General features: G+C 38.1%; 1 protein-coding gene across 2 annotated transcripts; it reads right to left on the bottom strand.

Moving 5' to 3' along the window:
- Positions 1-764: 764 nt before the first annotated feature.
- FGF6 (fibroblast growth factor 6) lies at positions 765-10254 on the bottom strand. Of its 2 annotated transcripts, XM_085233897.1 has the most exons (4): positions 10139-10254; positions 4078-4326; positions 3074-3177; positions 765-985 (listed from the first exon to the last, which is right to left on the bottom strand). In XM_085233897.1, exons 1-4 carry the CDS (start codon positions 10200-10202, stop codon positions 809-811), a joined length of 594 nt encoding a protein of 197 aa, XP_085090023.1. In that variant the 5' UTR covers positions 10203-10254; the 3' UTR covers positions 765-808. The 2 variants fall into 2 exon arrangements, with proteins under 2 accessions (XP_085090023.1, XP_003202616.1); XM_003202568.5 differs by lacking the exon at positions 10139-10254 and having other exon boundaries at positions 4078-4417.
- Between the last annotated feature and the right edge of the window lie 902 nt (positions 10255-11156).

The raw sequence follows: 11156 nt of genomic DNA, 5'->3' as shown, positions 1-11156 counted from the left end.
CCCATGTCTATGTTTATATTGAAAGTGTACTCTTCTGTATTAGAGGTGGGTCTAAACTTAAATAGCACACAAAATGCTAATCGGGTGGCACTCAACTTCCTCGTAATCTCATGCATTTTGCATTTGGGATCAATTTCTGATCTATCCTGTGTTTCTTCCTGATGGAAATTTATTGTAGGTTTTCATTTTATCAGCAAGTTCATGTGAGGATAACCTGCAGAATTTTTCAGAAACAGAGGAGCTCCAGGGATAGACAGCTTACTTGTGTGGAAATGCTTGTGGAATGAACACCAGCATAATCAAAATCGACCAAGGACCTTATGAGACAGTACACGTGTACAAGCGTATAAGAGGAGGTGCAGGCAGATATTCAAATGGAACAAACTACTTGAATCTCTAATGAAGCAGTCTTCTGTTGTTTTGGCACATGATATATAAACAGCTCACAATTAAGGCTTATTATCTGAGGTAATTAATATTAATTTGTAAATAATAAACAATTGATTAGATAATTATCACAGAAATTCTACGTTTTTCAAATACATTCTTTCCCTTTGCACTCCAAGTTGTATTTTGTTTTGATCAGCAACAAAGGAGTCACACAGCCATGTAAAATCAGAATACATATTCTCTATGTTGAATCTAGTACAAATATTTTCATCCAAATATATACATACACATATATTTGTGGGTTTTTTTGTTTTTGTTTTTTTCAATGAACAACATATATACTTTACCTGGGAAATTATTCCAGTGTGCAAAATGAAGTAGTTTTTCTTGGGCTTTAGATCTTCTCCTTTGATCCTGCTCATATTCTTGGTAAAAAGTGGGTTGCTGTCATCGCAGGAGAAACTTTATTTCCTTTCTTCACTCTCCCATGTTTGCTGAGTGCTATATAAGCACCATGGTAAGCATTTGATTCATATGCATTGTAGTTGTTGGGCAGCAAGGTTTCTTTGAATTTGCACTCATCATGGAAAGCAGCCTATAGAACAGGAAGAAAGAGAGAGAAAAAAAAAAAAAAAAGCAGGTGTAATTAATATTTCAGAAAGACTCAGATCACTTATCTTGCTAATGTTTTTACAGATAATGAGTTTATTATCAAGTGCAACTGGTGGTGCCATTGTGTCTATATCTAACAATAAATCTCCCCACTCTGTGCTTAATTTCTTGTTACGTGAACTTGGATGTCACCTGTCTGGATAATGGACTGCGTACTTCCTGTGGCAGATCAAATTAAATGAAAATCATGTATTTCTCCTTTTTTTTTTTTTTTTTTGTAAACAATAATTTGCCAGTATCATGTCCTTTTATCCAATTGCTTTATTTCACACCTCCCCTCTGCAAGAAGCACTGTGATTTATGAAAGAATAATGTGCTGGCTGCTAAAAGCTTCAGTTCTTTTGCAATTAGCAGTGTTTGGGAAGAACTGGTTCCTTGAATAAAATCTTTGTTTATCATTAAATGTTTCTTTTATTAAATCATAAGTGATGATATTCAACTGTTAGCGGGATATGCAATAATTTCTAATCTGGGAAAACTGTTGTATTTATTTTAATGTTATGTCCCCTAAATCCAAGGAAAGGGAGTTATCTGGGAGAGGACATCCAAGGAATAGCAAGAGAAGAACGCAGAGCACTGAGAAAATTAAAAGAGCAAGAAGAATAATTCCCTGACATAAGATGCCTGGCACATGAGACACTACCAGTGCTGTTCTACTTGAACATCTTTATAATAAAATGATTCAAAGCTTATTAGAGCTTAGCTTAGGACATCATGTGAATGCACACCTATTACAGCTTTTAAAAATATGTTTGAAAACAATTGAGACTGAGTAGAAACTAGAATATGCAGATAGATAACTGGATAGGTAGATAGATAGATAGATAGATAGATAGATAGATAGATAGATAGATAGATAGACAGACAGACAAATATCAAAAGACGCTCTGGATCCAGATCCTGCACTTCTTTAGAAAGCCTCATTTAGCACAGCTTTTGGGCTTCTGGAACTTTTATGTGTTTGAACTCAAAATTGAGCAAAATAATATTCTCAAATTGGAAACTTAAAATATCACATTGTCACTATTTCTGTGAGAAGGAATCAATAATAATTACCAATCATTCGTTATTTGGTATTTTATTAAGCATTGAAATGGTTTTTATAGATTACAACTGTTTCAAAGGAACTGACTTTGTTGTTTCTTGATCAAAAATAAAATAAAATTTAGGAGCTTAACTCATTCAGTATTATTCATTACTTTGAGATGGATTGGTTTTGCTCATTGCCCAGTCAGATTTTTTCAAACAAGCTTCCTAACAAATGTCTTTTCTACTAAATTTTGAGACTGAAGATTCAGGTATCAGAGACTAAACTGTATTTAAAAAGCACAGGTAGCACTTTCTAGATGAGAATGATGTTGATTGTGTTTCAGTGTGACTTGCGTATCATAGTTAACAGCTATAGCTCTTCCTTCACTCTTTGACAATGATCTCAAAAAACATTCTTAAAATAGCCCCAGATGGATATGTGGGCTTAGTACAGTAGAATTCCCTATTCTTCCTGGCAAGGTTGTTTTGGTAAGAAGGGGAACACTGTCATGATTTTACTAACTACAGCTAGCATAGATAGCTCTAATTCTCTCTCCTACACAGGCATATACATACACATCAGTGCACAGATTCACACATACACTTTACCTCTTAGGGTTTTTTTCACAGCACACCTGTAAGCATAATGCAGTGCTGGCATGAGCAGGATTCTCTGTTACTAGAACATGTTTGCAGTGCCAAGCCCTTAGAAGACACCACCTAATTGATCTGTCCTATTTGCAAAATACATTCAGCTTCCTAGGGTACTCTCTGTACAACCTACTGAAAAACTTTAACAGCTGCACCACTTGTTGCTTTGAATAACACTGATGATATTAGCCTGGGTTGGCTTTATGTAGCTGGAAGGCAGTTTTCTCTACTTGAAATCAGATATTTCTCAGTGGAGGAAAAACAAATAAACAACAAAAAAAGTTTAAAGCTTTTGTTTAAAGCTTGAAACATTATTTGCATTTATACTCACAGTTCCATACAGCTTCCCCTTGTTGTTCATTCCAAGGAAGAGAGCACTTTCCACACCAAACAGGCTTACAATACCTCTTTCTACAGTAGATATTTCAAAGAGGCCTAAAAAATAAGAAGTTCATTAGAAAAATTATCACAGAATTTATAGCTAATCAAAGGCAATTCAGATAATTGATTTATTTTAAATCCCTAGTGAACATACCATATTTTTTATTATAATTATTTTCCTGCCTGTGCATAATAGAAGTACACATAAATTATCTGGGTTTTTTTTTTTGTTCGCTTGTTTTCTCCTACATGCTGAAGGATCTTACAATGATTATTCTGGAATCATGTTCTTGTCGATTCGAATCGATTTTGCTCACAGATCTGTCAAATTCTCAAATTCTCCTAGGCTTTCTAATATTTAAATTTTTTGTATCTGCTTAATTTATAATTACAGAGTATGACATTGATCTCTAGAGAAGTATGGCTTGTATTTGAAGCCCTTTGTGATAGCTACAAAATTTATAGCTACTGCCTTCAAAGACAAATTCAAACCCACAGGATGCTTTTCTTCTAATCTTACAGATGCAGAACAGCAGCCGCAAGAACAAGCAGATCAGTTGTAACTCTGTAACTCTTCAGTTACAGAGTGTCCCAAGACTAGGATTCCAAAATCACAGGAGCTCAGAGACTGTCTCCTGAATTCAAAAGGCAGATGAGAAGGTGAGTAGCAAGAAAATGCAGTAGAAAGTAAGTTTTCAACCTGGTTCATCTTCTCTGGTCTGTGCAGTAAAGCACAGCAAAAATAAATTGTATCTAAATTTGTCTAGGCATTTGTAACATGTTTCAACATGAGGGATTCGAATGTCTATTGATCTCAGAGAATTTTAAAGGGCAACAGATGTAGCACAGATTGGTAATTTCAACTAATAATATTTGCATTCTATGAATGGTAATTACTAGAGTTCACAGCAATTAAGTGACATATATTCTAGTTCATTTCTGAATGCAACTCACTGTATTGGTTTTCATTGTGAACTCCATTTATCCTTCCATCTGGAAGGATTTGAAGATGAAATCCGATGCCCACATTGCAGTAGAGCCTCCGCTGCCTCTTGATTCCTAGCAAATAGTCATTCTCCCAGTTCACATCTGACTTTTCCTCTGACATCTCAGAAATGGATCTGGATAACAGAGATTGCCATCCTCTTTCCAGCAATGTTCCATTAGTTCTGCTTACAACTCGGTGTGTTGAAGCAATCCCAGCTAGAAAACCCAAGAGAATAAAAACAGTCAATGTCCATTGAATGGTGGCTTCACAAGACATAATGATGAGAAGTCTTTGTGCAGCGGTCATCTGGTCAACCTCCAGGGCACGTGGTCAGAATTAATGGTCCTAAAAATATCGCCCCTCTTATTTTTCTCCCTTCAGTATGGTGGCATAGGCTTATTTTTGGAAAGCAAATGGAGAATGCTGACATGAAACTAAAGCCTAAGAGCAATCAGGTTGGAAGCAGAGACAGGCCAACAGCACTCAGTTTGTTGGGGACCATGATTTGGAGATCTTGCACTCCCGTGGTGGCCTCAGTGTTGCTTGCTTGACCAATCTTTATAGTGCAGAGGCTGATGCTCCCCACATCATCACTGACATCAACAGAATATCAGAGGTAAGATTGCTATGGTGTAACACTAACCTGCTCTTCTTCCGGGATGACTGAATTTTGATGAGTGCGGTCATCCAAGACCAGAGGAGGGAGTGAGGTTTTACTGGCTGTGAAAAGCAATGGAATCAAATTGTTTGGGCAGGCAGAGGTCTCACAGGGACTTCCTTATTTAGAGAAGAGGATGTAAAAACAGTAATGGACCTCACCAGTGAGCAATGAAAACTTTTCAATTGCTTGCCTGGCAGCATGATCACTGTACATCAGAGTAGCTCAGTATCTGGGGAGAAGTGGCATGATGTGGCTGTTTCTGTTTTTATGCATACCCAGAAAATCCAAGGCACCCCTTACTATAGTGGTCCAAGCACTAACAGCTTGTCTGTACCTCTGAAAGGACTGCTTGTGACCCATTACACAGAGATAAGCAAAGTGAAAGATGGGACTTGCTCCTGCTGCTTTTATTCAAACATACTTATGTTTGCAGTGGCAATTCTAACGAGCCGTTGTGCAGACAGGAGCATTGAACTTGAAGTTATAAGCAGAAAGGGGCATTGCTAATGTTGTTAAGTGTTTGTATTTTTCACTGAGGTGAATTACAAGTGATCACATTTATGTGGGAATGATGTGTGGATTACACAGTGGATGAATCTTGGATCGAATCTTTTGAATACTCATTCAGTTGTGCAATTATGAGGGCTGCTCTGAAAGTAATACTTCCTTTTTTATTACATTGGCCCATGATGTCAGATGTGGATGTTGGTGGTATGGCAGTAGAGGTTGAACTTTCCCACCAATATTCCATTACGTTTTGTTGCCATGTGACAGATGGCAGGAGAAATGCAGTCTGACAAAATGGCATCTGACATGGTTGTCCAGAGATGTGGTAGATGCCACAGTTTCTGGAGACAATCAAGTTCAGGGTGGCCCAGGCTGCGAGCAACCTGATTTAGCTGTAGATAGCCTTGTTCATTGCAGGGGAGTTGGACTGGATGACCTTTAAAGGTTCCTTCCAACTCAAATGATTTTATGATTCTATGATTCTTTGATTCTGTGATTCTGTGGAATCACATATGAAGCATGTAACCAAATTCCTCCTTGCAGAAAAAAAAAATGCATCTATTGACATTCATTGATGTTTGCTGAACATTTATGGAGACCAAACAGTGAATATTAACACAGTGAGGTGGTGTGTGGTGTGTTTCAGCAGTGGCAACAGTGATGTGAATGACAAGCCATGTGCTGGAAAGCCATGCAGATATTGACAAGCCCAGCATGTAGGTTCTTGTTCATTGTCGGTGAAAATGCATAACATATGGTGACTATGTTGAAAAATAGTGTTTTGTATCAAATAGTGTTATTGTGCTTTCTGTATCTCTTGCAGTCTCCAAGGAAACAAATTGAAAGTCTTTCTCTCAGAGCTATCTCAGCACATTTGTAAGACAAAGACTTTCATAATGCTTTAAAGAACTAGAGAGAAAGAAATGGCTATTCCTCCCTACTGTTTCATAGTCTCTTTTTGTCAAGACCAAGTGCTCCTTTTTTTTTTTCTTTTCTTTTTTCTTTCTTTTTTTTTTCTTTCTTTTTTTTTTTTTTTTTGTAAATTATGAGCATCTTCATTTCCTCTTCTTGAGACTGTCTAACTTAATTGATTACATTTTGCATTGATGCTGTTTTCATTCTTTGAAATCTATCAGATGTCTCTGTGCATTACAGGGGATTTGGACTAGATGACCTTTACAGGTCCCTTCCAACTCAAAAGATCCTATGATTCTATGATCAGTCATCCATCCTATGTAGTGTTATGGGGCTCATTAATACGCTAGGTCGAGAAAAACTACTGAGCTTTATGCAAATACTTTTGCTAATATATCTGGCATTTTTTCATAGCATAGAACGTGTGTCATTTGAGATGCCTCAGCATTAGTAAGAAGAGCCCCCAGACGTACAATTGAAATGAGCATATCGGGTGTGACACTCAGTTTCACTTTAACAGGGATGTAATATGAGGCCACAAATCTAAGCACTGTGAGTGACAGGGAAGAGATGGCAACCTTGAAGGTGAGAAGTTGGAGTCAGTGATGTATGAAATACTGATTATGCTCTTGAGAGGGGATTGTAATCAAGCAGAATTTGAGAACATCTCTGACTTGGTTGAAGCAAGTACTCAAGTTATCTTCTGCCTCTTGTTCACAATGAAAATCTTCATAGCACTTTCTCTACCACTTTTTATTTTGTCTCATGATTTTTCAGCTATGCAAAGTTCATATATAATTCTTAGCAAGGAGTGCCATCATTTTTTTCACAGCCTTTTAGCACAGCTACAGAGCCTCTGTGGGAGGCGAAAGAAGACGGGACAAATTCTCATGGCCACTGTTACAGGGACAGAATATTGACTTCTGATGTTGTTTTATAGTACAGTCTGAAGATCTGCTCATTCCCAAAGCATGTGACTCCTATAAAGAAAAAGCTTAATCCCTCGGAGACATCACTGTCTTTAAAATTTGTATTGTAATATTTACTTCTAAGTATTGCTTGCTTTTCCCTAAGAAATGTTTGAAGCATAATTTTGCAGTTTACACATCATTAGTGTCCTAAGAGCAGCAGAACATAGCAGACACAAGAGTATGCAGAGCTGGCTTTTCATCCCAGATTTCCATCGCTTTTGTCAGTTTTCTTATAGCAAGGCTAGTATGTGACTAAAACAGCTTCTCTAAATTGTGCTGACATATCTGCCACCACAGATTCCCACCAAGCCACTCTGTTGGCCTAAATGAAAGGACCATTCTGTGGGAAGTACCTCTTGTGTCCTGGTACCCTTGATCTTCCTTGAAGACAGAGTGTCTTGATACCTAGCCTAAGACAAAATGGTGTGCAGTTGAGAACTGAAGTTTGCATCAGAGTCTTATATTGTTCAGCAGTTCTGAATTGGAACCAAAACGAGTCCATCCCATATATCTGCAGCCTTCAGGTTTCTGAATTCTGGTGTATTAGCAAAGAGATCTGAATAAGAATTTTTGTGTAAGTTCTAGAGCGCCTTATCTAAAAGATATTTCATTTTGGTTAAGCTTTGTCTTTTTAATCTGTGAATTAACTGTCTCTGGAAAAAAGGCATCTTTTTGATTTTTCAGATATACTGAAATATATTGAGATATATTGTTCTGGCATTGTGTGCCCAGCAAAATCTGGGAGACATCAAGAAAGACAGCAGTAACATTTACAGTAAAATAAATCCTGTGAAGTCCATACTGGTAGAAATTTACCTCAGCACTCAATCTTTTCTTACTCAAAGTTTTAAGATCCAAGATTGTGGTAGTTGCCACCTAATTAAAGTAACAAGATTTCATTGTCAGTATTTTAGTACAATATTAAAATAAGCCCCCTTTGGAACACAGCAGCACATATCCACTTTCAGATACTCCAGGAAAAGCCAAGCAGCTGAGCAGTAATGTGATACAGATGCAGAGTATGTCTTTCAAAAATGCACGATGACCTAGGCTCCTAGGTTCCATTTTCAAATCTATTAAACATCTCTGCCTATTTTAAGGCCTGGGAAGAGCAGTCCCTCATTCAAAAGCAGAAAGTCATACTAAATTTGTTCTCCTTGCTGCGCTGAATATCCAGGCAGGTGGTGGAAAAGAGGAGAAGGGGTAGAAATCTGACTGTTGTGGCATGGCAAGTATTGCGGGTTTTGAACAACTTCCATAAAATTCTCCTAACCCTGGTATAAACATGGGGCTACATCATATTATCTTTAGGAAAATGGGTCTTGCTGCAGTTGAGTTGGCCAGCATGAAGAGATTTGTAACAAAAATACTTTTACAGACAGAACATCTGAATGCTGTATGAAAGCAGGAGAAAAAATAGTACAGCAGGGGTTATGAAAATGGTCTATCTGAGTATGCAAGAAGTCAATTAACAGCAGTAAAACCACTAGTATGTTGTTGGCACTAAGATCAGAAGGCTCGCATTGAATTGGACCACAGTGTAGAAGACTTGAACATTGATCACAGGACAATGACAACAACAGTTATACTACCCTGCATTTGTTACTCCTCTTCTTGTTAGCCCACAAATGGAACAGATGTGTAGCCAAATAGATACTACCAATTAATAAAAAAACAATGGACAGCAAACTTGCCTAAGATAGTTAGAGGCTGATGCGAACAAGTTTCTGAAGAAAAGTATTACCTCACTACAACTGCTGACTCCCTAAGCATATATAAAAGATGTGTTCAAAAACCAGATTATCATCACCACCCAAAAAGAAACCAAGATATGTACTAAGGATGTAACAGCTGGCCTCCATCATCTTCCGTGTCACAAACACTGGCCAGGCCACTTGGGCACACAGGCCTTGGTGCATGTGAGAGTATGGGTAAGAGAAAATAACTTAGTAAGCTGTTTAAAATAAATATCACCTTCCCGTTTCAAAACAAGAGATCTCACTGAGATTTCATATGCTAATTTCCTCCAGGCAGGTACAAATGACAGAATGCCTTCCTGACATTTTTAGGAGGAAATTAATTAATTAATTAATTAGAACTTAATTTACTTTTAGTTTATTACATATATGGTCTTCTCATTACAGTACGAACAGGGACACTGCATAAGAAGTGACATTAGATGGCCCATTCAAGTAGTATCATTAATAGAAAAGCAGAAATTACATTTTTTATTGGTGATTGTAGTGAGTTTTTTTTCCGAGAGACTGACTGTGAAAGTCTTTCACATAATTTACAGTAATCAGTGCTGGAGGTTAAAGACAATTTCTGCTACTTGGTAGGTGAATGTAACTTTCATGTTTTATGTTCCATTAGTTCAAGCAAGGGCTTTCTCTTGCACACCAATTCTATATCCCTCGGTCTGGATCTGTCCTCATGTTCAAAGAAAAAATCTTAATACTGAAGTTTTCATGCAGATGTGATTTCTTTCCTGTTTTTTTTTTTTTTGGGGGGGGGGGGGAGGGAAGGGGCATTATTTATTTATTTATTCATTTATTTTTGCATGGTGGACAACACTGAAAGTCTAAAGCTTAGAATTCAGCTTTGACAGCTGTTACACTTTGTTGCTTAATTTCACAAGGAAATGACCCTGTCTTTGATTTCCCCTGCATTCTTCCCCTATCCTCTTCCAATTCCCCTTGCTGTGTTAGTGAAGAAAGAGGAGATAGGAAGATACTAGGCTGATCTAGCTGATCAGTATCAGGAACGATGCATCCCCAAGTCCTGACCATAGCTACTTGGGGTGGAAGTGATAGTCCTCAGATCCTTGGTACTTAGGAAGTGTGGTTAGATCTTTAAATGGAATACAAGACTTATTCCAAATTAGAACAGTATTTCTAGTACACATCTGGACTGCCTGTTGGTCCCCTGGAATGGAGGAAAAGTAATATCACTTCATACTTTGACTATACTCACCATGTCTGAAGACATCGAAATACCATGAGGCAGATAGATGTGTAACCCTTGTCATGTTTCTCATTCACTGGAGAAAGGAAGAATGGGTTAAAGGAGAGTGAGTCATGGAAGTGGTCAGTGCCTCACTGCAAGAGGAGAGAAGAAAAGAGACCAGTTTTAGGAACAGTGTTTCAGAGCTATTTTGGCTGCACAACTGCTCTGTTCAGGCACAGGTGGGAAGATGCCAACACGTACTCTGAGGATCTAAGTTTGCAGTCAGCAAGTGCTTGTTAACTAATACATTCAGGAAGCCCAAAAACTGAATCATCTTTCCAGACAGTTGATGTCCTCTCCAGGGTGAGCTGAAGCATTCTCAGGACTTCACCATCTTTGTTGAAAAGGTTTGCATGTAACAGCAGCTGAGGCACACATCGACAATAACATGAAACATCTAACAACTAACATCTACCTTGCAGATGAATCCCTCCTCTGTTGTCAGCAGTTTGATCAGGAATGAAGCAATAGACAGGTTGCAAACAAAAGTATGTGAGCTGGTCACTACCAGGTCATGTTGTGTTAGATCCAGCAGCATCTACAGTGATGGTGTTTGCTTAGAAATCTCTTGCATTTCTCTCCCAGCAGCACATATGTGTTTCTCAGTTGAGCTCAGAAGTGTAATCACTAGACTATAATCAAAAGTCCTGCATACTTGTGTCAGAAGGGTGCCTTAGCCACAGGCTGCAGTATCCAGGATGCTCTGGGAGTGTTAGAAGGCTACATGTCTTTATTTTGTACTACAACATTTCTACATTCCCAGCTAAACAAGGGTAGATGGACAGTTGTTGCAGTGTCACATTAGCATTTTGCTTCCATCCAGATATATACTTGGGAGAAATTTTTAGAGGGCATCAAAACCCCAAACTGAACTAAGCCACTCATGCAGGGCATTGCCTGGCTTCTGCTGTCAGCTGTATGTGTTTTCCATGATATTAAGTCTCCTAGGGCTACCTACCTAGCAGGAGTTCAAGGACACAGATCT

The sequence above is a fragment of the Meleagris gallopavo genome, chromosome 1, assembly GCF_905368555.1.
Source record: "Meleagris gallopavo chromosome 1, MGAL_WU_HG_1.1, whole genome shotgun sequence".
NCBI lineage: Eukaryota > Metazoa > Chordata > Aves > Galliformes > Phasianidae > Meleagris > Meleagris gallopavo.
Note: the sequence above shows the minus strand (reverse complement) of the source record. Positions and strands in the feature narration are given on the sequence as shown.